This window comes from Excalfactoria chinensis, chromosome 1 (genome assembly GCF_039878825.1).
Source record: "Excalfactoria chinensis isolate bCotChi1 chromosome 1, bCotChi1.hap2, whole genome shotgun sequence".
In the NCBI taxonomy this organism is placed as follows: domain Eukaryota; kingdom Metazoa; phylum Chordata; class Aves; order Galliformes; family Phasianidae; genus Excalfactoria; species Excalfactoria chinensis.
In genome coordinates, this window is record NC_092825.1 from 182,992,062 (window position 1) to 183,017,502 (window position 25,441).

The 25,441-nt window shown below is 61.0% G+C and overlaps 8 protein-coding genes across 15 annotated transcripts; 3 read left to right on the plus strand and 5 right to left on the minus strand.

Moving 5' to 3' along the window:
• Nucleotides 1–1,354: 1,354 nt before the first annotated feature.
• Nucleotides 1,355–2,299, minus strand: LOC140261905 (NAD(P)(+)--arginine ADP-ribosyltransferase 1-like). The gene has a single exon (XM_072355846.1). The coding sequence runs from the start codon at nt 2,294–2,296 to the stop codon at nt 1,355–1,357; it is 942 nt and encodes a 313-aa protein (XP_072211947.1). The 5' UTR covers nt 2,297–2,299.
• A 2,733-nt stretch (nt 2,300–5,032) lies between these two features.
• On the plus strand, nt 5,033–7,555 carry LOC140255000 (ecto-ADP-ribosyltransferase 5-like). 4 transcript variants are annotated; one of them, XM_072342246.1, is made up of 5 exons: nt 5,033–5,120; nt 5,367–5,454; nt 5,781–6,495; nt 6,627–6,659; nt 6,862–7,555. In XM_072342246.1, exons 2-5 carry the CDS (start codon nt 5,407–5,409, stop codon nt 6,888–6,890), a joined length of 825 nt encoding a protein of 274 aa, XP_072198347.1. In that variant the 5' UTR covers nt 5,033–5,120; nt 5,367–5,406; the 3' UTR covers nt 6,891–7,555. The 4 variants fall into 4 exon arrangements, with proteins under 4 accessions (XP_072198347.1, XP_072198357.1, XP_072198332.1 ...); XM_072342256.1 differs by having other exon boundaries at nt 5,781–6,247; nt 6,320–6,495; nt 6,627–7,555; XM_072342231.1 differs by having other exon boundaries at nt 6,627–7,555.
• A 546-nt stretch (nt 7,556–8,101) lies between these two features.
• LOC140261615 (NAD(P)(+)--arginine ADP-ribosyltransferase 1-like) lies at nt 8,102–9,046 on the minus strand. Its single transcript, XM_072355230.1, has one exon. It carries the CDS (start codon nt 9,041–9,043, stop codon nt 8,102–8,104), a length of 942 nt encoding a protein of 313 aa, XP_072211331.1. The 5' UTR covers nt 9,044–9,046.
• Nucleotides 9,047–12,174: 3,128 nt separating this feature from the next.
• Nucleotides 12,175–14,670, plus strand: LOC140255019 (ecto-ADP-ribosyltransferase 5-like). 3 transcript variants are annotated; one of them, XM_072342288.1, is made up of 5 exons: nt 12,175–12,262; nt 12,509–12,596; nt 12,923–13,637; nt 13,769–13,801; nt 14,004–14,670. In XM_072342288.1, exons 2-5 carry the CDS (start codon nt 12,549–12,551, stop codon nt 14,030–14,032), a joined length of 825 nt encoding a protein of 274 aa, XP_072198389.1. In that variant the 5' UTR covers nt 12,175–12,262; nt 12,509–12,548; the 3' UTR covers nt 14,033–14,670. The 3 variants fall into 3 exon arrangements, with proteins under 3 accessions (XP_072198389.1, XP_072198370.1, XP_072198380.1); XM_072342269.1 differs by having other exon boundaries at nt 13,769–14,670; XM_072342279.1 differs by having other exon boundaries at nt 12,232–12,262; nt 12,807–13,637; nt 13,769–14,670.
• An 877-nt stretch (nt 14,671–15,547) lies between these two features.
• LOC140256564 (NAD(P)(+)--arginine ADP-ribosyltransferase 1-like) lies at nt 15,548–16,489 on the minus strand. Its single transcript, XM_072345150.1, has one exon. The coding sequence runs from the start codon at nt 16,484–16,486 to the stop codon at nt 15,548–15,550; it is 939 nt and encodes a 312-aa protein (XP_072201251.1). The 5' UTR covers nt 16,487–16,489.
• Nucleotides 16,490–18,214: 1,725 nt separating this feature from the next.
• On the plus strand, nt 18,215–20,731 carry LOC140260230 (ecto-ADP-ribosyltransferase 5-like). Of its 3 annotated transcripts, XM_072352330.1 has the most exons (5): nt 18,215–18,302; nt 18,549–18,636; nt 18,957–19,671; nt 19,803–19,835; nt 20,038–20,731. In XM_072352330.1, exons 2-5 carry the CDS (start codon nt 18,589–18,591, stop codon nt 20,064–20,066), a joined length of 825 nt encoding a protein of 274 aa, XP_072208431.1. In that variant the 5' UTR covers nt 18,215–18,302; nt 18,549–18,588; the 3' UTR covers nt 20,067–20,731. The 3 variants fall into 3 exon arrangements, with proteins under 3 accessions (XP_072208431.1, XP_072208417.1, XP_072208426.1); XM_072352316.1 differs by having other exon boundaries at nt 19,803–20,731; XM_072352325.1 differs by having other exon boundaries at nt 18,272–18,302; nt 18,841–19,671; nt 19,803–20,731.
• A 596-nt stretch (nt 20,732–21,327) lies between these two features.
• On the minus strand, nt 21,328–22,224 carry LOC140263993 (NAD(P)(+)--arginine ADP-ribosyltransferase 2-like). The gene has a single exon (XM_072359406.1). The coding sequence runs from the start codon at nt 22,219–22,221 to the stop codon at nt 21,328–21,330; it is 894 nt and encodes a 297-aa protein (XP_072215507.1). The 5' UTR covers nt 22,222–22,224.
• Nucleotides 22,225–24,471: 2,247 nt separating this feature from the next.
• On the minus strand, nt 24,472–25,413 carry LOC140263886 (NAD(P)(+)--arginine ADP-ribosyltransferase 1-like). Its single transcript, XM_072359202.1, has one exon. It carries the CDS (start codon nt 25,408–25,410, stop codon nt 24,472–24,474), a length of 939 nt encoding a protein of 312 aa, XP_072215303.1. The 5' UTR covers nt 25,411–25,413.
• Nucleotides 25,414–25,441: the final 28 nt, after the last annotated feature.

Consider the following 25,441-nt stretch of genomic DNA (forward strand, 5'->3'; position numbering starts at 1 on the left):
CTCCTGTTTATTCGCTCCCTTCAAGTACTGGATGCCCACAATGAGGTCTCCCCGCAGCCTTCTCTTCTCCATCTATCAGCATGGCTGGGGGTGATGTAGCCCATGTGCAGAACAGACATACAGCTGCTTTCTGAGGATCATAGGGAACATTCTGAGTTGGAAAGGACCCACAGGGAACACCAGGTCCAACTCCCAGCCCCACACAGCACCCCAAACCCAACCCTATGGGAGTACAAGAAAGTCTGCTCAGAGCAGACGCTGTGGAGCAAGATAAGCAGCGTGAGAAAGCAAAGCTGAGAACCAAGGACATCTCCAGAAGGGGAGAAAAGCAAAAGGAACTCATGGCTCTGATTGGATGAGTGCCTGCAGGCACGGATATGGAGTGTTTGTGGATTGCTTTGTTGACACGTAAAGGCAGATGGGAGAGTTGTAAAGGTTGGTGGGAAAGCTAAAGAAGGAAACCTGTGAATGTATGTAAGTGATGAGAGAGCCTGTAATAAAGGATTTGGATCGTTCACATCTGACTCCATCCCTGGTTGTCACAGTACGCAATGTCATAGTGGTGTCTCTGATCTCCAGCAGCTCAGGGCCGTCCCACCGCCCTGGGAGCTGAGCCAGGCCTACCACCCAGTGGGGCACAGCCTTTCCCTTGCCCCACATCCTCCCCTCCTCTCCAAGCATGGGGAGATTGGCAGGCGTAGGGAGAGTGGAGAGCAGGGGAGCACAGGGAGACTGGGATCACTGGGGAGTGGGGAACCCGAGGAGCCTGATGTTCTTTGAGAGCTTGGATTGCTGGAGGAGCTGGGGAAGCCCGGGGGCTCATCCTGGCAGCTGTGAGACAGACCTGAGCCCAACACCATCCTCCCCCTCTGGTTCTGCCTTTCTGCTGCTGCTGCAGAGGAGATGGTGTGCATGTTCTCCAGGCACCTTCAGGCTCAGAGCTGCTCCTGCCACTTCCCAGCTCAGCGCTGCACAGCGGGGTCGGGGCAGCACTGCGGGTTGGAGCTGCCCCACAGCCCGGGGCCCACACACCCACCCCAATCCCACAGCAGACCTGGCTCCCCACACCTCCCAGGTGCCACCAGGACCGCAATGCAGCACAGCAACACAAACAGCACCGGAATGCTGACAGTCAAGCTTTAATGAGAGAAATAAGAAGAGGACACACGTCCTGCACACCACCGGCCCTTGGGCACACGTCTCTACCCATCCCCACATTCGGTTTCTGCTGCTGCCCTTCCCCTGCACACCCCACGGCTTCACAGAGCTCTAAGTTGCTCAAGCTTCCCATTCCCCCACCTCCCACCTCCCCACAAACAGAGACGTTCCCTTCACCTCCACACTCCCCATCCCCTTACAGAGCTGCTGGGATGGGGCCATCCTCTCTGTGCCCCCATCCATTTGAGACAGGTCTGGGGCAGGGCAAGGAGTGCAGAGCCAGCCCAGGGCTGAGCCCCAACCCCACCTCCTGGTGACCCCAACCCCACTGCCCACCCCGACGCTTCACATACTCACAATTGTATGTGCTATGTGCCCCCTTAGAGCGGAGTTGGATTTGGGGTCTGCCACTGATTATAGTGAAGTTGGTGACCTGAAAGACTTCAAAGGGTGGGATGAGGACTTCATCCTCATCCTCATAGTAGGACAATTTCTTGATTCGGACGCCATAGCAGGTTGTCACATCAAAGAAGGTGTCCTTGCCAAACTCCTTTGCGGCATCCTTCTGTAGGGAGGTAGAGGTGAACTGGCCAAAGCGCACTTCCTTGCCTATTTCAGCTGTGAAGTTGATGCCCCGAACACCGCGATAGACGTGGTAACATTTCTTGGGACCAGATCTCCGCAGGGCTTGCACCGCCTGGGTCAGGAGGAAGTGCAGCACCTTGAAGTTGTACGACTTGAGGTAGTGCTGGCGGGAGCTCCCGCCCTCACGGGTGTATTCATTGAACTGCTTATACATCCCACCCGCAGCACTGTACGCCAGCACAGCGATGGCCTGCTGCTGGGTCAGCGGCGGACAGTCAGAGCGACGGCGGCAGCGCTTCTGCCATTCTGTAGATGCATTCTTCCAGGTAGCAGCATAGAGCTTGTTCGAGCGAAACTCCGTACGGTTCAACTCTGTTAGCGCAGCCTCCATCTTGTCCTCACAGCCCTTGTATTGGTCATCAAAGGACTGCGGGGCCATGTCCATGCGCAGCTTGATGGGGCCGAGGTCTCCTCGGCACATGGCGCTGCTGGTGGCCGACATGCTGAGCAAGGTGCCGGCCAGCAGCACCCAGCGCAGGGCGAGGAGCTCCATGGCTGGCAGCGGCTGCAGGGGCTGCAGGGAGAAGCGGAGCAGATGCATCGCGGTTACCTGTGAACCCACCTGCACCCACCCTGACATCAGAGGGAAGAAGCCCCCGTCTGTGTCCCCATCCAGGGCCGCCGGGCTCTTCCCCACCCCGCTGCCCCCGGCCTCCAGCCCGCGGCTGCCATTCCCTGCTGCAGACAAGAAGGTTCCCAGCGCAGCCCCAGCAGCCGCTGTGCTGCGGCGTCTGTGCCGGGAGCAGCCCTGGAGCTGCAGCACGCTGTTACCTTCACTCTGTCTCAGGCAGGACCCACGGCGTGATGCTGCTGCAGGACACCCAGAGCTGCCTGCTCTCACTTTATAGAGCAGCCCCAGCCTGTGACCCTGCGTAACTCACGTGCCATCACCGCAAAACCCACCATTGGTGGCCAGGTGATTGCAGTGTCTGACTGCAGGTCACGTCCACGTCTAGCCATCCCCCTCACCTTGGTGCACGTCTGGGGCCAGTCCCACGGGCACTGAGATGAACCCAAAGGGTATCTCGGACCACAGGGCACTGTGCTGAGCTGTGAGGTGGCCCTGGGGTCTGCTGCTCAGGGATGGCCATCAGTCAGGACCTACTGAGCAATTGCCTTGGATATCCCTTTCTTTATCTACTTCTGTTCATCTTATCTCTCTCATCAAACCGACCTTCTCCCAACTGACAAGTTCTTACAGCTTTATCTGTATCAATGCTCTGCCCTATCTCCTGTTGGGTCAGTGAGCAAACGGCAGAGTGGTGCTGAGCTGTTGCAAGGTTAAACCACAGCAGCGCTGCTGCTGCTTGGTGTGCATCCCAGAGGGCTGAAATACCAACAGATCTGACCAGAGAGCACAGACATTTCTTTACTCTGTGTTATCTTCATTATTATCACTGAATGACATCAGTTTGTTTCACCACCAGCAGCGTGCAGCTCAGCAGGAGCAGTGCTGGGTTCTGCACCTGGGATGGGGCTCAGTTCAGCTCTGGAGATGAGCTTGGTGTGGGATGTGAAAGATAACAGGAAGGGCCTCCAGCACAGGAAGGATGTGGAGCTTTTTGAGCGGATCCAGGAGGGGGACAATAAGATGGTCAGAGGGCTGGAGCAGCTCAGTATGAGGAAAGGTTGAGGGAACTGGGCTGGTTTGGTTTGGAGAAGAGAAGGCTGCAGGGAGACCTCATTGTGGGCATCCAGTACTTGAAGGGAGTGAATAAACAGGAGGGGGAACGGCTGTTTGTGAGGGTGGGAAGTGATAGGACAAGGGGGAATGGCTTTAAAGTGAGACAGGGGAGGTTTAGGATGGATCTTAGCAGGAAGTTTTTCATGCAGAGGGTGGTGACGCACTGGAACAGGTTGCCCAAGGAGGCTGTGGATGCCCCATCCCTGCAGGCATTCAAGGCCAGGCTGGATGTGGCTCTGGGCAGCCTGGGCTGCTGGTTGGTGACCCTGCACACAGCAGGGGGTTGGAACTGGATGAGCACTGTGGGCCTTTGCAACCCAGGCCATTTGAATCGTCTACGATGTCACAGATTTGTCATTAATGCACATAGTGCCATTGTTTTTGGCCCTGTACCCTTCACTTGTTAATAACAAAGAAGAAGATGTTGGGGTTGCAGTCAATGTTCAGAATGGAGGCTGAGATTCAACACTGACAGGAGTGTGAGAGGACACGGAGAGGAAAGGCTGTGTGCAGGAGAGCAGAGCAGACATGGGCCATAACTCCACGTGGTGACCTCCATGAGTGGAGGAGCAGCGTGGCAACAGAAGCAACGTGTGGCTGTGATGGGACGGGCACTGCGTGGGCTGTGGGTGTGCAGACGTGGGGGAGACTTGTTAAGTGTTCTATGGACACACAGGGGGATGGGGAGCAACAGGAGGGAGCTCGGAGATGTGTGTAAGACTTGCCAGAGCCTGCAGTGGAGGGGTTGGGTTTCAATTTCGATGGTTCCTATCTCAGTCTGTGCCTCAATTGCCACAGCAGAGCAGTGGCTTTAAGCTGAAAGAGGAGACACCAGGGGGCGGTGAGGTCCTGGCAGGGAGAAGCGCTGGTGCCCATCACTGCAGAGCCCAGTGCCACAGAGGTGCTGGAAACACCCAATCATTTCTCACAACAGTGTCTCTAATAAAAGCAGACTTTATTTGCAGTTGCAATAGCAGTCGCCCCGCAAGCAGAGGATTTACATTTCCAGTTGGTAACTCCATTCTGACACCATTACCCCACAGTCCATCTTGTGCCAGCTGCCGCCATCCTGTTGTTTCCAAGACATCTCAGTACCCTTCCTATGGTCCTGCCGAGCTGATTCTGTCCCAGGCTGTTCCTTTCTGCCCCAATGATGGTTCTGTGTTGCACCCCAGGCCGAGGGGAGCAGCCCCTGCCCATGGGGTTGGCACAGGGTGGGCTTTGAGGGCCCTTCCCACCCAAAGCGGGCTGTGGTTCTGCAGGTCTGTGCTACAGCCCCGGGATGGGTGCAGCCCCATCGCTGCTCGGGGGCACTGCAAGGCTGTGTGAGCCCCGGGACGGGAAGAGATCAGCAGCACCAGGGAAGGGAAACCCTCCAATGGTGTGAGCTGGAGGGAGCGCAGCGGGGTTGTCGTGATGCCGGACCCCACGTTGGGGCTCAGCGGATCTTCCTCCCTGCGTGGGACCGGCGCTGCAGCACCTCCAGAGTGCGGAAAATGAAAGCAAACTGAAAGCAAACAGACACTTCTGGTTCTGCCCCTTTCCTGTTTGGCTGCTCGGGTTGCAGGGCCCCCAGAGCCTGCTGGGCAGGAACAGCCCCACCGGGAACAGCAGTGGGACGGGGACAGCACTGGTATGGGGGCACTGCGGGGGGGACAGCAGGACGGGAGCGTGGGGCTGCTGCCACCCCTGGGTGCTGCAGAGCGGGGATGGCTCTGTGGAAGGCCCAGGGGATCAGGGCTGTCCCTGGGGGGGGGTAAGGGGGGCTTCCATAGGGACGACCCTTTGTGGGTCCCTTTTGGAGCCGACAGCCCCCGTCCCTTGGGGGTGAGCGGCCCCACATTGGCACACCCCAAGCTCTCCCTTGTGGCCATGGCAGCGCTGAGGTTTGGCATCGCTCATCCCTGTGGGACCCGAGGATGCTCCGGGCCTGGCTGTGCCTCGGGGCTCTGCTGGCTGCCCCCCATGTGAGTGGTGCTGCTGCGGGGGCCCTGCGTCCCGGGACCCCCATCCCCGCTGCCTCTGGGGGAGGTTTCCACTCTGCCTTTTGCTTCCGCTCCGTGTCGGGGCTGCTCTCCCTGCTCTGTGGCTTCTGCGGGATGCAGGGTCCCCTGCCGCCCCATAGGGGAAGCGCTGGTTCCCGTTGCTCACTTCCTCAGCGCAATCCCTTGCATCAGCCCCGAGCTCCTGCTGAGCTCCACGGCGCTGGGGAGGAGGGACGGGGACCCACAGCCAGGGCTCGGGGACGGCACGGGGACGAGGGGCCGCAGCTGAGCCCGGCGGCATGGCGCAGGACGGGACCCCGCAGCTGCTGATGGACATGAGCCGCGACGCCTTCGACGATCAGTACGAGGGATGCGCCGAGGCGATGGAGGCGGCGGGGCCGGCGCTGCTGGAGCGGGAGCGGGCGCGGGGCGAGTCCCGTCTGTTCCGCAGGGTGTGGGGCCGGGCCGGGGAGCGCTGGCAGTGGGTGAAGGGGGCTCTGTCCCCCCGCCTGCCCCCCGGCTTCAAGGACGAGCACGGCCAAGCGGTGATCGCCTACACCGACAACGACCTGCACCGCGTCTTCAACGCCGCCGTGCGGGCGGCCGGCCGCTCGTGGGCAGCCTACAACGCCAGCTTCCCCTTCAAGGCGCTGCATTTCTACCTGACCAGAGCCCTGCAGCTGCTGCGGGTTCCCTGCGAGGCCGCCTACGGCACCGCCGTGTACCGGGGCATGGCTCACGCCCGGTACCAGCTGCGCGGTGCCAGCCCGTTCAGGTTCGGCTCCTTCGCCTCCTGCTCCTTTAGCAAGGAGCGCGCCGAGAGCTTCGGGCAGGACCCGTTCCTCAGCATCCGCAGCTGCTTCGGGGTCCCCATCCACGCCTTCTCCCTCTACACGGAGGAGGAGGAGGTGCTGATTCCCGGCCACGAGATCTTCTGGGTCTTCCCGGACAGCGGGACTCACCGCTTCGTGCTGCGGAGCACCAACAGGACCTGCAGCCACTTCAACTGCGCCTTCCTGGGCCGTGAGTGGGGGCACAGGCATCCCGATGGCCAATGCTGAGGCTCAGCCCCACTGCGGCGGGGCTGTTTCCAACCCCATCCCTTCTGCTGCCCCCAACCCTTCCGACAAGCACAGCCCTTCTCCATCCCGCAGGTGAGAAGAGCCCCGAGTGCAGGAGCAGCGCAGGTAGGAGCTCCGCAGGGACCATCACAAGCGATTGCAGAGCTCATTGCAGTGCTAATTGCTGGGTTCGGATTTAGACCTCTCCCTGCGTTATGGGGTCTCGGTGCAGGGGAAGGGGCTCCAGCCTCGGTGGGGTCATGGCAGACCCCACGCTGGTGCCAGGCTGGGGGCTGACAGGTGGCTGATGCCCTCCCTCTCACTGCAGCCACCCCCAGGCACGGAGATGAGCTGTGAGGGGCAGACCAACGAGGGCAGGAAGCAGCACATGCAGGAGGGATGCATCAGCACAGCCTGCACCAGGGCAGAGCTGCTCGGGGTGCCATGCAGTGCCACGCTGTGCTGTGTCACAGCCTGGGGACAGAACGGGGCTCTCCCTTGTTGGTGGGGGACCCTGTGGCTGTGCCCACGCAGGATGTGGTGCTGTGGCTCCTGCTGCTCTCAGCAGCGCTTCCCAAACCCGCGGGGCTGCTGTCCTGGTGCCAGGGCAGCTCTGCTGGTGCTCAGCCTGCAGCGTGTGCCCAGCAGCACCTGGCCCTCAGCACAAGGCCTGCTTTCCCCATTTCCTCATCCTTTCAGATCTGGTCACGCTCCCATTTTCAGCGCTTCTTCAGCTCCTGGACTCAGCCCTGAATCCCCTTTGGGTGGCTCTGCTGCCACGGGGGGCCCAACCTCGGGCAGCACCACAGCCCACAGCCCCTCACCAGCACACGGCCCGGGGTCTGCGGGGCTGTTGGCTCCAGGATGGGGCCGGTGCTGGGGAGTGCTGAGGGTGTAAAGGGGGCACGGGGAGCTCGGCATGGAGAGCTGCAGGGATTGAGGCAGAGTGAGGGCGAGAGCCCAGCGGGCACAGGAGCCGTGCAGAGGCAGGCACTGCAGGGAGCAGCCTTGTCCAGAATGCATTAAAGCCCAATTCTTGCTCTCCAAAAGCTGTCTGAGCTGTTTGTGCTGAGGGGCCCAGAAGCCCACGTGGTGCCCACCAAAGGGCCACCGCTCCAGCACCTGCAGCACGGCCGGACCCGTCCTCAGCCGCACAGCACTGGGGATCACAGCAGCTCAGCGCTGCACAGCGGGGTCGGGGCAGCACTGCGGGTTGGAGCTGCCCCACAGCCCGGGGCCCACACACCCACCCCAATCCCACAGCAGACCCAGGTCCACACACCTCCCAGGTGCCACCAGGACCGCAATGCAGCACAGCAACACAAACAGCACCGGAATGCTGACACTCGAGGTTTAATGAGAGAAATAAGAAGAGGACACACGTCCTGCACACCACCGGCCCTTGGGCACACGTCTCTACCCATCCCCACACTCGGTTTCTGCTGCTGCCCTTCCCCTGCACACCCCACAGCTTCACAGAGCTCTAAGTTGCTCAAGCTTCCCATTCCCCCACCTCCCACCTCCCCACAAACAGAGACGTTCCCTTCACCTCCACACTCCCCATCCCCTTACAGAGCTGCTGGGATGGGGCCATCCTCTCTGTGCCCCCATCCATTCAAGACAGGTCTGGGGCCGGGCAGGGAGTGCAGAGCCAGCCCAGGGCTGAGCCCCAACCCCACCTCCTGGTGGCCCCAACCCCACTGCCCACCCAGAGACTTCACAAGCTCACAGTTGTGGAAGCTCTTTGTCCCCCTAGAGCGGAGTTGGATTTGGGGTCTGCCATTGATTCTGGTGATTTTGGTGACCTTGAAGACTTCATAGGGTGGGACGAGGACTTCATCCAAACTGGGGGAGAAGGACACTTTCTTGATGGGGACGCCATAGCAGGTCTTCACCTCAAAGAAGGTGTCGTTGCCAAATATCTTTGTGGGAGCCTTCTGTCGGGAGGTGGAGGTGAAATGGCCAAAGCGCACTTTCGTGCCTATTTTAGCAGTGAAATGGATGCCCCGAACACCGCGATAGACGTGGTAACATTTCTTGGGACCAGATCTCCGCAGGGCTTGCACCGCCTGGGTCAGGAAGAAGTGCAGCATCTTGAAGTGGTACGACTTGATGTAGTGCTGGTGGGAGCGCCTGCCCTGACGGGTGGCTGCATTGAACTGCTTATACATCCCACCCGCAGCACTGTACGCCAGCACGGCAATGGCCTGCTCCCGGGTCAGATGCGGGCAGGTAGAGGGATGGCTGCAGAGCTGCTGCCATTTTGCAGATGCTTTCATCCAGATGGCAGCAAAGAGCTTGTTCTTGGCAATCTCCATACGGCCCACCTTGGGTAGCACAGCCTTCATCTTGTTCTCACAGCCCTTGTATTGGTCATCAAAGGACTGCGGGGCCATGTCCATCCTCACCGTGGTGGGGCCAAGGTCTCCTTGGCACATGGCGCTGCTGGTGGCCGACATGCTGAGCAAGGTGCCGGCCAGCAGCACCCAGCACAGGGCGAGGAGCTCCATGGCTGGCAGCGGCTGCAGGGGCTGCAGGGAGAAGCGGAGCAGATGCATCGTGGTTACCTGCGAACCCACCTGCACCCACCCTGACACCAGAGGGAAGAAGCCCCCGTCTGCGTCCCCATCCAGGGCTGCCGGGCTCTTCCCCACCCCGCTGCCCCCGGCCTCCAGCCCGCGGCTGCCATTCCCTGCTGCAGACAAGAAGGTTCCCAGTGCAGCCCCAGCAGCCGCTGTGCTGCGGCGTCTGTGCCGGGAGCAGCCCTGGAGCTGCAGCACGCTGTTACCTTCGCTCTGTCTCAGGCAGGACCCACGGCGTGATGCTGCTGCAGGACACCCAGAGCTGCCTGCTCTCACTTTATAGAGCAGCCCCAGCCTGTGACCCTGCGTAACTCACGTGCCATCACCGCACAAACCACCATTGGTGGCCAGGTGATTGCAGTGTCTGACAGCAGGTCACGTCCACGTCCAGCCATCCCCCTCACCTTGGTGCACGTCTGGGGCCGGTCCCACGGGCACTGAGATGAACCCAAGGTGTATCTCGGACCACAGGGCACTGTGCTGAGCTGTGAGGTGGCCCTGAGGTGTGCTGCTCAGGGACGGCCATCAGTCAGGACCTACCAAGCAATTGCCTTGGATATCCCTTTCTTTATCTACTTCTGTTCATCTTTCTTATCTCTCTCATCAAACCGACCTTCTCCCAACTGACAAGTTCTTACAGCTTTATCTGTATCAATGCTCTGCCCTATCTCCTGTTGGGTCAGTGAGCAAACGGCAGAGTGGTGCTGAGCTGTTGCAGGGTTAAACCACAGCAGCGCTGCTGCTGCTTGGTGTGCATCCCAGAGGGCTGAAATACCAACAGATCTGACCAGAGAGCACAGACATTTCTTTACTCTGTGTTATCTTCATTATTATCACTGAATGACATCAGTTTGTTTCACCACCAGCAGCGTGCAGCTCAGCAGGAGCAGTGCTGGGTTCTGCACCTGGGATGGGGCTGAGTTCAGCTCTGGAGATGAGCTTGGTGTGGGATGTGAAAGATACCAAGAACGGCCTCCAGCACAGGAAGGATGTGGAGCTCTTTGAGCGGATCCCGGAGGGGGACAATAGGATGGTCAGAGGGCTGGAGCAGCTCAGCTATGAGGAAAGGTTGAGGGAACTGGGCTGGTTTGGTTTGGAGAAGAGAAGGCTGCGGGGAGACCTCATTGTGGGCATCCAGTACTTGAAGGGAGTGAATAAACAGGAGGGGGAACGGCTGTTTGTGAGGGTGGGAAGTGATAGGACAGGGGGGAATTTTTTTAAAGTGAGACAGGGAGGTTTAGGATGGATCTTAGGAGGAAGTTTTTCATGCAGAGGGTGGTGACGCACTGGAACAGGTTGCCCAAGGAGGCTGTGGATGCCCCATCCCTGCAGGCATTCAAGGCCAGGCTGGATGTGGCTCTGGGCAGCCTGGGCTGCTGGTTGACAACCCTGCACACAGCAGGGGGTTGGAGCTGGATGAGCACTGTGGGCCTTTGCAACCCAGGCCTTTCGAATCCGCTACGGATCCCAGCGCAGCCCCAGCAGCCGCTGTGCTGCGGCGTCTGTGCCGGGAGCAGCCCTGGAGCTGCAGCACGCTGTTACCTTCGCTCTGTCTCAGGCAGGACCCACGGCGTGATGCTGCTGCAGGACACCCAGAGCTGCCTGCTCTCACTTTATAGAGCAGCCCCAGCCTGCGACCCTGCGTAACTCACATGCCATCACCACAAAAACCACCATTGGTGGCCAGGAAGTTGCAGTTGCTGACAGCAGGTCACGTCCACGTCTAGCCATCCCCCTCACCTTGGTGCACGTCTGGGGATGGTCCCACGGGCACTGAGATGAACCCAAGGTGTATCCCGGACCACAGGGCACTGTGCCGAGCTGTGAGGTGGGGAGCTGGACCTGGGGGGCTGCTGCTGTTTTGGGACAGGCTGGGCTCCAAGCAGCAGGTAGTGAGTCATTTCTCTCTGCACCACAAACCTTATTTCCTTTATCGTCTTCCTTTCTCACATACCTGTCCCTTGAACAGCCGACAAGTTCTCACACTTTAATCTGTATCAATGCTGTCCCCAATCCCACAGTGGGCAGTGAGCAAACGGCAGAGTGGTGCTGAGCTGCTGCAGGGTTAAACCACAACAGCGCTGCTGCTGCTCCGTGTGCGTCCCAATGGGCTGAGATATCAACAGATCTGACCAGAGACATTTCTTTACACTGTGTTATCTTCATTATTATCAGTGAATGACATCAGTCACGGCCCCGCTATTTCTCGCTCCATTTCTGTCCCAGTACAGAGGCTTTATCTCCTACCAGGAGCTCCACTTCTTATTCTTCTCTGTTCCGATCCTCTCCCCCATCCCAATGGAGGGGCAGTGAGGAGGGGCTGAGCTCCTGGCTCTCTGTTCCCCTGATGTGGAGCTGCAGGGTCCCAGCTCCGACCCCACTGCTGGGCTGGGAGCACTCCAGGCTCGTCTGGGGGCTTCCCTTCCCTTCCCTTCCCTTCCCTTCCCTTCCCTTCCCTTCCCTTCCCTTCCCTTCCCTTCCCTTCCCTTCCCTTCCCTTCCCTTCCCTTCCCTTCAATTCCAGTTGTTACCTCCATTCTGACACCGTTACCCCACAGTCCATCTTGTGCCAGCTGCCGCCATCCTGTTGTTTCCAAGACATCTCAGTACCCTTCCTATGGTCCTGCCGAGCTGATTCTGTCCCAGGCTGTTCCTTTCTGCCCCAGTGATGGTTCTGTGTTGCACCCCAGGCCGACGGGAGCAGCCCCTGCCCATGGGGTTTTCACAGGGTGGGCTTTGAGGGCCCTTCCCACCCAAAGCGGGCTGTGGTTCTGCAGGTCTGTGCTACAGCCTCGGGATGGCTGCAGCCCCATCGCTGCTCGGGGGCACTGCAAGGCTGTGTGAGCCCCGGGACGGGAAGAGATCAGCAGCACCAGGGAAGGGAAACCCTCCAATGGTGTGAGCTGGAGGGAGCGCAGCGGGGTTGTTGTGATGCCGGACCCCACGTTGGGGCTCAGCGGATCTTCCTCCCTGCGTGGGACCGGCGCTGCAGCACCTCCAGAGTGCGGAAAATGAAAGCAAACTGAAAGCAAACAGACACTTCTGGTTCTGCCCCTTTCCTGTTTGGCTGCTCGGGTTGCAGGGCCCCCAGAGCCTGCTGGGCAGGAACAGCCCCACCGGGAACAGCAGTGGGACGGGGACAGCACTGGTATGGGGGCACTGCGGGGGGGACAGCAGGACGGGAGCGTGGGGCTGCTGCCACCCCTGGGTGCTGCAGAGCGGGGATGGCTCTGTGGAAGGCCCAGTGGATCAGGGCTGTCCCTGGGAGGGAGTAAGGGGGGCTTCCATAGGGACGACCCTTTGTGGGTCCCTTTTGGAGCCGACAGCCCCCGTCCCTTGGGGGTGAGCGGCCCCACATTGGCACACCCCAAGCTCTCCCTTGTGGCCATGGCAGCGCTGAGGTTTGGCATCGCTCATCCCTGTGGGACCCGAGGATGCTCCGGGCCTGGCTGTGCCTCGGGGCTCTGCTGGCTGCCCCCCATGTGAGTGGTGCTGCTGCGGGGGCCCTGCGTCCCGGGACCCCCATCCCCGCTGCCTCTGGGGGAGGTTTCCACTCTGCCTTTTGCTTCCGCTCCGTGTCGGGGCTGCTCTCCCTGCTCTGTGGCTTCTGCGGGATGCAGGGTCCCCTGCCGCCCCATAGGGGAAGCGCTGCTTCCCGTTGCTCACTTCCCCAGCGCAATCCCTTGCATCAGCCCCGAGCTCCTGCTGAGCTCCACGGCGCTGGGGAGGAGGGACGGGGACCCACAGCCAGGGCTCGGGGACGGCACGGGGACGAGGGGCCGCAGCTGAGCCCGGCGGCATGGCGCAGGACGGGACCCCGCAGCTGCTGATGGACATGAGCCGCGACGCCTTCGACGATCAGTACGAGGGATGCGCCGAGGCGATGGAGGCGGCGGGGCCGGCGCTGCTGGAGCGGGAGCGGGCGCGGGGCGAGTCCCGTCTGTTCCGCAGGGTGTGGGGCCGGGCCGGGGAGCGCTGGCAGTGGGTGAAGGGGGCTCTGTCCCCCCGCCTGCCCCCCGGCTTCAAGGACGAGCACGGCCAAGCGGTGATCGCCTACACCGACAACGACCTGCACCGCGTCTTCAACGCCGCCGTGCGGGCGGCCGGCCGCTCGTGGGCAGCCTACAACGCCAGCTTCCCCTTCAAGGCGCTGCATTTCTACCTGACCAGAGCCCTGCAGCTGCTGCGGGTTCCCTGCGAGGCCGCCTACGGCACCGCCGTGTACCGGGGCATGGCTCACGCCCGGTACCAGCTGCGCGGTGCCAGCCCGTTCAGGTTCGGCTCCTTCGCCTCCTGCTCCTTTAGCAAGGAGCGCGCCGAGAGCTTCGGGCAGGACTCGTTCCTCAGCATCCGCAGCTGCTTCGGGGTCCCCATCCACGCCTTCTCCCTCTACACGGAGGAGGAGGAGGTGCTGATTCCCGGCCACGAGATCTTCTGGGTCTTCCCGGACAGCGGGACTCACCGCTTCGTGCTGCGGAGCACCAACAGGACCTGCAGCCACTTCAACTGCGCCTTCCTGGGCCGTGAGTGGGGGCACAGGCATCCCGATGGCCAATGCTGAGGCTCAGCCCCACTGCGGCGGGGCTGTTTCCAACCCCATCCCTTCTGCTGCCCCCAACCCTTCCGACAAGCACAGCCCTTCTCCATCCCGCAGGTGAGAAGAGCTCCGAGTGCAGGAGCAGCGCAGGTAGGAGCTCCGCAGGGACCATCACAAGCGATTGCAGAGCTCATTGCAGTGCTAATTGCTGGGTTCGGATTTAGACCTCTCCCTGCGTTGTGGGGTCTCGGTGCAGGGGAAGGGGCTCCAGCCTCAGTGGGGTCATGGCAGACACCACGCTGGTGCCAGGCTGGGGGCCGGCAGGTGGCTGATGCCCTCCCTCTCACTGCAGCCACCCCCAGGCACGGAGATGAGCTGTGAGGGGCAGACCGACGTGGGCAGGAAGCTGCATGTGCAGGAGGGATGCATCAGCACAGCCTGCACCAGGGCAGAGCTGCTCGGGGTGCCATGCAGTGCCACACTGTGCTGTGTCACAGCCTGGGGACAGAACGGGGCTCTCCCTTGTTGCTGGGGGACCCTGTGGCTGTGCCCACGCAGGATGTGGCGCTGTGGCTCCTGCTGCTCTCAGCAGCGCTTCCCAAACCCGCGGGGCTGCTGTCCTGGTGCCAGGGCAGCTCTGCTGGTGCTCAGCCTGCAGCGTGTGCCCAGCAGCACCCGGCCCTCAGCACAAGGCCTGCTTTCCCCATTTCCTCATCCTTTCAGATCTGGTCACGCTCCCATTTTCAGCGCTTCTTCAGCTCCTGGACTCAGCCCTGAATCCCCTTTGGGCGGCTCTGCTGCCACGGGGGGCCCAACCTCGGGCAGCACCACAGCCCACAGCCCCTCACCAGCACACGGCCCGGGGTCTGCGGGGCTGTCGGCTCCAGGATGGGGCCGGTGCTGGGGAGTGCTGAGGGTGTAAAGGGGGCACGGGGAGCTCGGCATGGAGAGCTGCAGGGATTGAGGCAGAGTGAGGGCGAGAGCCCAGCGGGCACAGGAGCCGTGCAGTGGCAGGCACTGCAGGGAGCAGCCTTCTCCAGAATGCATTAAAGCCCAATTCTTGCTCTCCAAAAGCTGTCTGAGCTGTTTGTGCTGAGGGGCCCAGAAGCCCACGTGGTGCCCAGCAAAGGGCCACCGCTCCAGCACCTGCAGCACGGCCGGACCCGTCCTCAGCCGCACAGCACTGGGGATCACAGCAGCTCAGCGCTGCACAGCGGGGTCGGGGCAGCACTGCGGGTTGGAGCTGCCCCACAGCCCGGGGCCCACACACCCACCCCAATCCCACAGCAGACCCAGGTCCACACACCTCCCAGGTGCCACCAGGACCGTAATGCAGCACAGCAACACAAACAGCACCAGGATGCTGACACTCGAGGTTTAATGAGAGAAATAAGAAGAGGACACACGTCCTGCACACCACCGGCCCTTGGGCACACGTCTCTACCCATCCCCACACTCGGTTTCTGCTGCTGCCCTTCCCCTGCACACCCCACGGCTTCACAGAGCTCTAAGTTGCTCAAGCTTCCCATTCCCCTACCTCCAACCTCCCCACAAACAGAGACGTTCCCTTCACCTCCACACTCCCCATCCCCTTACAGGGCTGCGGGGATGCGGTCATCCTCTCTGTGCACAAATTGAGGCTAATAAATCGAACAAAACAGATAGAGAGAGTCCCCGAAAACCAAGAGGCCTACCGTGAACTCTAGGCAACATGGCTGGAATGCGTCCCTCCAAGAGTCCAAGAGAGAGAGAGAGAATTCCAGCCTGGGAGGTAGATTATATGTGTCCTCCTCCCATGAATTATCTCTGGTCACGACGTTCTCTGCGATATGTAGTCTCCTCCATGAGCAGAGTACTCGGGACGCCGCCAATCTATGGAACTGGAGCATGAGTGATTCATACTACACATGTTGTTATGATGTGGAATATTGACAGCAACGTCACAAAACCGTGACAGCAGGGCAGGGAGTGCAGAGACAGCCCAGAGCTGAGCCCCAACCCCACCTCCTGGAGGCCCCGACCCCACTGCCCACCCAGAGCATTCACAAGCTCACAGTTGTGGAAGCTCTTTGGCCCCTTAGAGTGGAGTTGGATTTGAGGTCTGCCATTGATTGTGGTGATGCTGGTGACCTCAAAGACTTCATAGGGTGGGATGAGGACTTCATCCTGATCCTCAAAGAAGGACAGTTTCTTGATGGGGACACCATAGCAGGTCGTCGCCTCAAAGAAGGTGTCCTGGCCAAACTGCTTTGTGGCAGCCTTCTGTAGGGAGGTGGAGGTGAACTGGCCAAAGCGCACGTCCGTGCCTATTTCGGCTGTGAAATGGATGCCCCGAACACCGCGATAGACGGGGTAACATTTCTTGGGATCAGATTCCCGCAGGGCTTGCACCGCCTGAGTCAGGAAGAAGTGCAGCACCTTGAAGTTGTACGACTCGAGGTAGTGCTGGCGGGAGCGCCTGCCCTGACGGGTGTCATTATTGAACTGCTTATACATTCCACCATTATCAGTGTACGCCAGCACAGCGATGGCCTGTTCCTGGGTCAGCTGCGGGCAGTCAGAGCGACGGCTGCAGCGCTCCTGCCATTCTGCAGATGCTTTCTTCCAGGTGTCAGCATAGAGCTTGTTCATGGCAATCTCCGTACGGTTCACCTTGGGTAGCACAGCCTTCATCTTGTTCTCACAGCCCTTGTATTGGTCATCAAAGGAGTGTGGGGCCATGTCCATCTGCACCTTGATGGTGCCGAGGTCTCCTTGGCACATGGCACTTCTGGTGGCCGACATGCTGAGCAAGGTGCCGGCCAGCAGCACCCAGCGCAGGGCGAGGAGCTCCATGGCTGGCAGCGGCTGCAGGGGCTGCAGGGAGAAGCGGAGCAGATGCATCGCAGTTACCTCCAAACCCACCTGCACCCACCCTGACTCCAGAGGGAAGAAGCCCCCGTCTGCGTCCCCATCCAGGGCCGCCGGGCTCTTCCCCACCCCGCTGCCCCCGGCCTCCAGCCCGCGGCTGCCATTCCCTGCTGCAGACAAGAAGGTTCCCAGCGCAGCCCCAGCAGCCGCTGTGCTGCGGCGCCTGTGCCGGGAGCAGCCCTGGAGCTGCAGCACGCTGTTACCTTCGCTCTGTCTCAGGCAGGACCCACGGCGTGATGCTGCTGCAGGACACCCAGAGCTGCCTGCTCTCACTTTATAGAGCAGCCCCAGCCTGCGACCCTGCGTAACTCACGTGCCATCACCACAAAAACCACCATTGGTGGCCAGGTAGTTGCAGTTGCTGACAGCAGGTCACGTCCACGTCTAGCCATCCCCCTCACCTTGGTGCACATCTGGGGATGGTCCCACGGGCACTGAGATGAACCCAAGGTGTATCCCGGACCACAGGGCACTGTGCCGAGCTGTGAGGTGGGGAGCTGGACCTGGGGGGCTGCTGCTGTTTTGGGACAGGCTGGGCTCCAAGCAGCAGGTAGTGAGTCATTTCTCTCTGCACCACAAACCTTATTTCCTTTATCGTCTTCCTTTCTCACATACCTGTCCCTTGAACAGCCGACAAGTTCTCACACTTTAATCTGTATCAATGCTGTCCCCAACCCCACAGTGGGCAGTGAGCAAACGGCAGAGTGGTGCTGAGCTGCTGCAGGGTTAAACCACAACAGTGCTGCTGCTGCTCCGTGTGCGTCCCAATGGGCTGAGATATCAACAGATCTGACCAGAGACATTTCTTTACACTGTAATATCTTCATTATTTTCAGTGAATGACATCAGTCACGGCCCCGCTATTTCTCGCTCCATTTCTGTCCCAGCACAGAGGCTTTATCTCCTACCAGGAGCTCCACTTCTTATTCTTCTCTGTTCTGAACCTCTCCCCCATCCCAATGGAGGGGCAGTGAGGAGAGGCTGAGCTCCTGGCTCTCTGTTCCCCTGATGTGGAGCTGCAGGGTCCCAGCTCCGACCCCACTGCTGGGCTGGGAGCACTCCAGGCTCGTCTGGGGGTTTCCCTTCCCTTCCCTTCCCTTCCCTTCCCTAATTCCAGTTGTTACCTCCATTCTGACACCGTTACCCCACAGTCCATCTTGTGCCAGCTGCCGCCATCCTGTTGTTTCCAAGACATCTCAGTACCCTTCCTATGGTCCTGCCGAGCTGATTCTGTCCCAGGATGTTCCTTTCTGCCCCAGTGATGGTTCTGTGTTGCACCCCAGGCCGAGGGGAGCAGCCCCTGCCCATGGGGTTGGCACAGGGTGGGCTTTGAGGGCCCTTCCCACCCAAAGCGGGCTGTGGTTCTGCAGGTCTGTGCTACAGCCCCGGGATGGGTGCAGCCCCATCGCTGCTCGGGGGCACTGCAAGGCTGTGTGAGCCCCGGGACGGGAAGAGATCAGCAGCACCAGGGAAGGGAAACCCTCCAATGGTGTGAGCTGGAGGGAGCGCAGCGGGGCTGTTGTGATGCCGGACCCCACGTTGGGGCTCAGAGGATCTTCCTCCCTGCGTGGGACCGGCGCTGCAGCACCTCCAGAGTGCGGAAAATGAAAGCAAACTGAAAGCAAACAGACACTTCTGGTTCTGCCCCTTTCCTGTTTGGCTGCTCGGGTTGCAGGGCCCCCAGAGCCTGCTGGGCAGGAACAGCCCCACCGGGAACAGCAGTGGGACGGGGACAGCACTGGTATGGGGGCACTGCGGGGGGGACAGCAGGACGGGAGCGTGGGGCTGCTGCCACCCCTGGGTGCTGCAGAGCGGGGATGGCTCTGTGGAAGGCCCAGGGGATCAGGGCTGCCCCTGGGGGGGGTTGGGAGGGGCTTCCATAGGGACGGCCCTTTGTGGGTCCCTTTTGGAGCCGACAGCCCCCGTCCCTTGGGGGTGAGCGGCCCCACATTGGCACACCCCAAGCTCTCCCTTGTGGCCATGGCAGCGCTGAGGTTTGGCATCGCTCATCCCTGTGGGACCCGAGGATGCTCCGGGCCTGGCTGTGCCTCGGGGCTCTGCTGGCTGCCCCCCATGTGAGTGGTGCTGCTGCGGGGGCCCTGCGTCCCGGGACCCCCATCCCCGCTGCCTTTGGGGGAGGTTTCCACTCTGCCTTTTGCTTCCGCTCCGTGTCGGGGCTGCTCTCCCTGCTCTGTGGCTTCTGCGGGATGCAGGGTCCGCCCCATAGGGGAAGCGCTGCTTCCCGTTGCTCACTTCCCCAGCGCAATCCCTTGCATCAGCCCCGAGCTCCTGCTGAGCTCCACGGCGCTGGGGAGGAGGGACGGGGACCCACAGCCAGGGCTCGGGGACGGCACGGGGACGAGGGGCCGCAGCTGAGCCCGGCGGCATGGCGCAGGACGGGACCCCGCAGCTGCTGATGGACATGAGCCGCGACGCCTTCGACGATCAGTACGAGGGATGCGCCGAGGCGATGGAGGCGGCGGGGCCGGCGCTGCTGGAGCGGGAGCGGGCGCGGGGCGAGTCCCGTCTGTTCCGCAGGGTGTGGGGCCGGGCCGGGGAGCGCTGGCAGTGGGTGAAGGGGGCTCTGTCCCCCCGCCTGCCCCCCGGCTTCAAGGACGAGCACGGCCAAGCGGTGATCGCCTACACCGACAACGACCTGCACCGCGTCTTCAACGCCGCCGTGCGGGCGGCCGGCCGCTCGTGGGCAGCCTACAACGCCAGCTTCCCCTTCAAGGCGCTGCATTTCTACCTGACCAGAGCCCTGCAGCTGCTGCGGGTTCCCTGCGAGGCCGCCTACGGCACCGCCGTGTACCGGGGCATGGCTCACGCCCGGTACCAGCTGCGCGGTGCCAGCCCGTTCAGGTTCGGCTCCTTCGCCTCCTGCTCCTTTAGCAAGGAGCGCGCCGAGAGCTTCGGGCAGGACTCGTTCCTCAGCATCCGCAGCTGCTTCGGGGTCCCCATCCACGCCTTCTCCCTCTACACGGAGGAGGAGGAGGTGCTGATTCCCGGCCACGAGATCTTCTGGGTCTTCCCGGACAGCGGGACTCACCGCTTCGTGCTGCGGAGCACCAACAGGACCTGCAGCCACTTCAACTGCGCCTTCCTGGGCCGTGAGTGGGGGCACAGGCATCCCGATGGCCAATGCTGAGGCTCAGCCCCACTGCGGCGGGGCTGTTTCCAACCCCATCCCTTCTGCTGCCCCCAACCCTTCCGACAAGCACAGCCCTTCTCCATCCCGCAGGTGAGAAGAGCCCCGAGTGCAGGAGCAGCGCAGGTAGGAGCTCCGCAGGGACCATCACAAGCGATTGCAGAGCTCATTGCAGCGCTAATTGCTGGGTTCGGATTTAGACCTCTCCCTGCGTTGTGGGGTCTCGGTGCAGGGGAAGGGCCTACCGCCTCGGTTGGGTCATGGCAGACCCCACGCTGATTCCAGGCTGGGGGCTGACAGGTGGCTGATGCCCTCCCTCTCACTGCAGCCACCCCCAGGCACGGAGATGAGCTGTGAGGGGCAGACCAACGAGGGCAGGAAGCTGCGCATGCAGGAGGGATGCATCAGCACAGCCTGCACCAGGGCAGAGCTGCTCGGTGTGCCATGCAGTGCCACGCTGTGCTGTGTCACAGCCTGGGGACAGAATGGGGCTCCCCCTTGTTGGTGGGGGACCCTGTGGCTGTGCCCACGCAGGATGTGGCGCTGTGGCTCCTGCTGCTCTCAGCAGCGCTTCCCAAACCCGCGGGGCTGCTGTCCTGGTGCCAGGGCAGCTCTGCTGGTGCTCAGCCTGCAGCGTGTGCCCAGCAACACCCGGAACTCAGCACAAGGCCTGCTTTCCCCATTTCCTCATCCTTTCAGATCTGGTCACGCTCCCATTTTCAGCGCTTCTTCAGCTCCTGGACTCAGCCCTGAATCCCCTGTGGGCGGCTCTGCTGCCACGGGGGGCCCAACCTCGGGCAGCACCACAGCCCACAGCCCCTCACCAGCACACGGCCCGGGGTCTGCGGGGCTGTCGGCTCCAGGATGGGGCCGGTGCTGGGGAGTGCTGAGGGTGCGGAGGGGGCATGGGGAGCTCGGCATGGAGAGCTGCAGGGATTGAGGCAGAGTGAGGGGGAGAGCCCAGCGGGCACAGGAGCCGTGCAGTGGCAGGCACTGCAGGGAGCAGCCTTTTCCAGAATGCATTAAAGCCCAATTCTTGCTCTCCAAAAGCTGTCTGAGCTGTTTGTGCTGAGGGGCCCAGAAGCCCACGTGGTGCCCACCAAAGGGCCACCGCTCCAGCACCTGCAGCACGGCCGGACCCGTCCTCAGCCGCACAGCACTGGGGATCACAGCAGCTCAGCGCTGCACAGCGGGGTCGGGGCAGCACTGCGGGTTGGAGCTGCCCCACAGCCCGGGGCCCACACACCCACCCCAATCCCACAGCAGACCCGGCTCCCCACACACCTCCCAGGTGCCACCAGGACCGCAATGCAGCACAGCAACACAAACAGCACCGGAATGCTGGCACTCGAGGTTTAATGAGAGAAATAAGAAGAGGACACACGTCCTGCACACCACCGGCCCTTGGGCACACGTCTCTACCCATCCCCACACTCGGTTTCTGCTGCTGCCCTTCCCCTGCACACCCCACGGCTTCACAGAGCTCTAAGTTGCTCAAGCTTCCCATTCCCACACCTCCAACCTCCCCACAAACAGAGACGTTCCCTTCACCTCCACACTCCCCATCCCCTTACAGGGCTGCTGGGATGGGGCCATCCTCTCTGTGCCCCCATCCATTCTAGACAGGTCTGGGGCCGGGCAGGGAGTGCAGAGCCAGCCCAGGGCTGAGCCCCAACCCCACCTCCTGGTGGCTCTGACCCCACTGCCCACCCAGAGACTTCACAAGCTCACAGTTGTGGAAGCTCTTTGCCCCCTTAGAGCGCAGTTGGATTTGGGATCTGCCATTGATTCTGGTGAACTTGGTGACCTGAAAGACTTCATAGGGTGGGACGAGTACTTCATCCTCATAGGGGAAGAAGGACAATTTCTTGATGGGGACGCCATAGCAGGTCTTCACCTCAAAGAAGGTGTCCTGGCCAAACTTCTTTGTGGGAGCCTTCTGTAGGGAGGTGGAGGTGAACTGGCCAAAGCGCACCTCCGTGCCTATTTTAGCAGTGAAATGGATGCCCCGAACACCGCGATAGACGTGGTAACATTTCTTGGGACCAGATCTCCGCAGGGCTTGCACCGCCTGGGTCAGGAAGAAGTGCAGCACCTTGAAGTGGTACAACTGGAGGTAGTGCTGGCGGGAGCGCCTGCCCTGACGGGTGGCTGCACTGAACTGATTACTCATCCCACCCGCAGCACTGTACGCCAGCACGGCGATGGCCTGCTCCCGGGACAGATGCGGGCAGGTAGAGGGATGGCTGCAGAGCTGCTGCCATTTTGCAGATGCTTTCATCCAGGTGGCAGCAAAGAGCTTGTTCTTGGCAATCTCCATACGGCTCACCTTGGGTAGCACAGCCTTCATCTTGTTCTCACAGCCCTTGTATTGGTCATCAAAGGACTGTGGGGCCATGTCCATCCGAACTGTGATGTGGCCAAGGACTCCTTGGCACATGGCGCTGCTGGTGGCCGACATGCTGAGCAAGGTGCCGGCCAGCAGCACCCAGCACAGGGCGAGGAGCTCCATGGCTGGCAGCGGCTGCAGGGGCTGCAGGGAGAAGCGGAGCAGATGCATCGCGGTTACCTCCAAACCCACCTGCACCCACCCTGACACCAGAGGGAAGAAGCCCCCGTCTGCGTCCCCATCCAGGGCCGCCGGGCTCTTCCCCACCCCGCTGCCCCCGGCCTCCAGCCCGCGGCTGCCATTCCCTGCTGCAGACAAGAAGGTTCCCAGCGCAGCCCCAGCAGCCGCTGTGCTGCGGCGCCTGTGCCGGGAGCAGCCCTGGAGCTGCAGCACGCTGTTACCTTCGCTCTGTCTCAGGCAGGACCCACGGCGTGATGCTGCTGCAGGACACCCAGAGCTGCCTGCTCGCACTTTATAGAGCAGCCCCAGCCTGCGACCCTGCGTAACTCACGTGCCATCACCGCAAAACCCACCATTGGTGGCCAGGTGATTGCAGTGTCTGACAGCAGGTCACGTCCATGTCTAGCCATCCCCCTCACCTTGGTGCACGTCTGGGGCCGGTCCCACGGGCACTGAGATGAACCCAAGGTGTATCTCGGACCACAAGACACTGTGCTGAGCTGTGAGGTGGCCCTGGGTTCTGCTGCTCCGGGATGGCCATCAGTCAGGACCTACCAAGCAATTGCCTTGGATATCCCTTTCTTTATCTACTTCTGTTCATCTTTCTTATCTCTCTCATCAAACCGACCTTCTCCCAACTGACAAGTTCTTACAGCTTTATCTGTATCAATGCTCTGACCTATCTCCTGTTGTTTCAGTGAGCAAACGGCAGAGTGGTGCTGAGCTGTTGCAAGGTTAAACCACAGCAGCGCTGCTGCTGCTTGGTGTGCATCCCAGAGGGCTGAAATACCAACAGATCTGACCAGAGAGCACAGACATTTCTTTACTCTGTGTTATCTTCATTATTATCACTGAATGACATCAGTTTGTTTCACCACCAGCAGCGTGCAGCTCAGCAGGAGCAGTGCTGGGTTCTGCACCTGGGATGGGGCTGAGTTCAGCTCTGGAGATGAGCTTGGTGTGGGATGTGAAAGATACCAGGAAGGGCCTCCAGCACAGGAAGGATGTGGAGCTCTTTGAGCGGATCCAGGAGGGGGACAATAGGATGGAAAGAGGGTTGGAGCAGCTCTGCTATGAGGAAAGGTTGAGGGAACTGGGCTGGTTTGGTTTGGAGAAGAGAAGGCTGCGGGGAGACCTCATTGTGGGCATCCAGTACTTGAAGGGAGTGAATAAACTGGAGGGGGAACGGCTGTTTGTGAGGGTGGGAAGTGATAGGACAGGGGGGAATTTTTTTAAAGTGAGACAGGGAGGTTTAGGTTGGATCTTAGGAGGAAGTTTTTCATGCAGAGGGTGGTGACGCACTGAACAGGTTGCCCAAGGAGGCTGTGGATGCCCCATCCCTGCAGGCATTCAAGGCCAGGCTGGATGTGGCTCTGGGCAGCCTGGGCTGCTGGTTGGTGACCTGCACATAGCAGGGGGTTGGAGCTGGATGAGCACTGTGGGCCTTTGCAACCCAGGCCATTCGAATCCGCTACGGATCCCATCCAGGATGGGGCCGGTGCTGGGGAGTGCTGAGGGTGTAAAGGGGGCACGGGGAGCTCGGCATGGAGAGCTGCAGGGATTGAGGCAGAGTGAGGGCGAGAGCCCAGCGGGCACAGGAGCCATGCAGAGGCAGGCACTGCAGGGAGCAGCCTTCTCCAGAATGCATTAAAGCCCAATTCTTGCTCTCCAAAAGCTGTCTGAGCTGTTTGTGCTGAGGGGCCCAGAAGCCCACGTGGTGCCCACCAAAGGGCCAACGCTCCAGCACCTGCAGCACGGCCGGACCCGTCCTCAGCCGCACAGCACTGGGGATCACAGCAGCTCAGCGCTGCACAGCGGGGTCGGGGCAGCACTGCGGGTTGGAGCTGCCCCACAGCCCGGGGCCCACACACCCACCCCAATCCCACAGCAGACCCGGATCCACACACCTCTCAGGTCCCACCAGGACCGTAATGCAGCACAGCAACACAAACAGCACTGGAATGCTGACACTCGAGGTTTAATGAGAGAAATAAGAAGAGGGCACATGTCCTGCACACCACCGGCCCTTGGGCACACGTCTCTACCCATCCCCACACTCGGTTTCTGCTGCTGCCCTTCCCCTGCACACCCCACGGCTTCACAGAGCTCTAAGTTGCTCAAGCTTCCCATTCCCGCACCTCCCACCTCCCCACAAACAGAGACGTTCCCTTCACCTCCACACTCCCCATCCCCTTACAGGGCTGCTGGGATGGGGCCATCCTCTCTGTGCCCCCATCCATTCGAGACAGGTCTGGGGCCGGGCAGGGAGTGCAGAGCCAGCCCAGGGCTGAGCCCCAACCCCACCTCCTGGTGGCTCTGATCCCACTGCCCACCCAGAGACTTCACAAGCTCACAGTTGCGCCTGCTCTTTGTCCCCTTAGAGCGGAGTTGGATTTGGGGTCTGCCATTGATTCTGGTGAAGCTGGTGACCTCAAAGACTTCATAGGGTGGGATGAGGACTTCATCCTCCCTGGGGAAGAAGGAGAAGTCTCTGATGGAGACACCATGGCAGGTCGTCACCTCAAAGAAGGTGTCCTGGCCAAACTTCTTTGTGGCGATGTCCTTCTTTTGGGAGGTGGAGGTGAAATGGCCAAAGCGAACGGCTGTGCCTATTTTGGCTGTGAAATGGATGCCCCGAACACCGCGATAGACGGGGTAACATTCCTCTGGATCAGATTCCCGCAGGGCATGCACTGCCTGGGTCAGGAGGAAGTGCAGCACCTTGAAGTTGTACGACTGGAGGTAGTGCTGGCGGGAGATCCAGCCCTGACGGGTGTCTTCATTGAACTGCTTACTCATCCTACCCGCAGCAGTGTATGCCAGCACGGCGATGCCCTGCTCCCGGGTCAGCTGCGGGCAGGCAGAGGGATGGCTGCAGAGCTGCTGCCATTCTGCAGATGCATTCTTCCAGGTGGCAGCAAAGAGCTTGTTCTTGCGAAACTCCGTACGGTTCACCTTGGGTAGCACAGCCTCCATCTCGTCCTCACAGCCCTTGTATTGGTCATCAAAGGATTCAATGGCCATGTCCATCGTCCTGGTGCCGAGGTCTCCTTGGCGCAGGGCGCTGCTGGTTGCCGACATGCTGAGCAAGGTGCCGGCCAGCAGCACCCAGCGCAGGGCGAGGAGCTCCATGGCTGGCAGCGGCTGCAGGGGCTGCAGGGAG

Coding starts and splice junctions, on each gene's coding strand:
- LOC140255000 (XM_072342231.1), top strand. CDS start 5,407: ATGCTCCGGGCCTGGCTGTGCCTCGGGGCTCTGCTGGCTGCCCCCCAT. Junction 5,455..5,780: donor CTCTGCTGGCTGCCCCCCAT/GTGAGTGGTGCT, acceptor GGCATGGCGCAG/GACGGGACCCCGCAGCTGCT. Junction 6,496..6,626: donor CAACTGCGCCTTCCTGGGCC/GTGAGTGGGGGC, acceptor TCCATCCCGCAG/GTGAGAAGAGCCCCGAGTGC.
- LOC140263993 (XM_072359406.1), bottom strand. CDS start 22,221: ATGGAGCTCCTCGCCCTGTGCTGGGTGCTGCTGGCCGGCACCTTGCTC.
- LOC140256564 (XM_072345150.1), bottom strand. CDS start 16,486: ATGGAGCTCCTCGCCCTGCGCTGGGTGCTGCTGGCCGGCACCTTGCTC.
- LOC140263886 (XM_072359202.1), bottom strand. CDS start 25,410: ATGGAGCTCCTCGCCCTGCGCTGGGTGCTGCTGGCCGGCACCTTGCTC.
- LOC140260230 (XM_072352316.1), top strand. CDS start 18,589: ATGCTCCGGGCCTGGCTGTGCCTCGGGGCTCTGCTGGCTGCCCCCCAT. Junction 18,637..18,956: donor CTCTGCTGGCTGCCCCCCAT/GTGAGTGGTGCT, acceptor GGCATGGCGCAG/GACGGGACCCCGCAGCTGCT. Junction 19,672..19,802: donor CAACTGCGCCTTCCTGGGCC/GTGAGTGGGGGC, acceptor TCCATCCCGCAG/GTGAGAAGAGCCCCGAGTGC.
- LOC140261905 (XM_072355846.1), bottom strand. CDS start 2,296: ATGGAGCTCCTCGCCCTGCGCTGGGTGCTGCTGGCCGGCACCTTGCTC.
- LOC140261615 (XM_072355230.1), bottom strand. CDS start 9,043: ATGGAGCTCCTCGCCCTGTGCTGGGTGCTGCTGGCCGGCACCTTGCTC.
- LOC140255019 (XM_072342269.1), top strand. CDS start 12,549: ATGCTCCGGGCCTGGCTGTGCCTCGGGGCTCTGCTGGCTGCCCCCCAT. Junction 12,597..12,922: donor CTCTGCTGGCTGCCCCCCAT/GTGAGTGGTGCT, acceptor GGCATGGCGCAG/GACGGGACCCCGCAGCTGCT. Junction 13,638..13,768: donor CAACTGCGCCTTCCTGGGCC/GTGAGTGGGGGC, acceptor TCCATCCCGCAG/GTGAGAAGAGCTCCGAGTGC.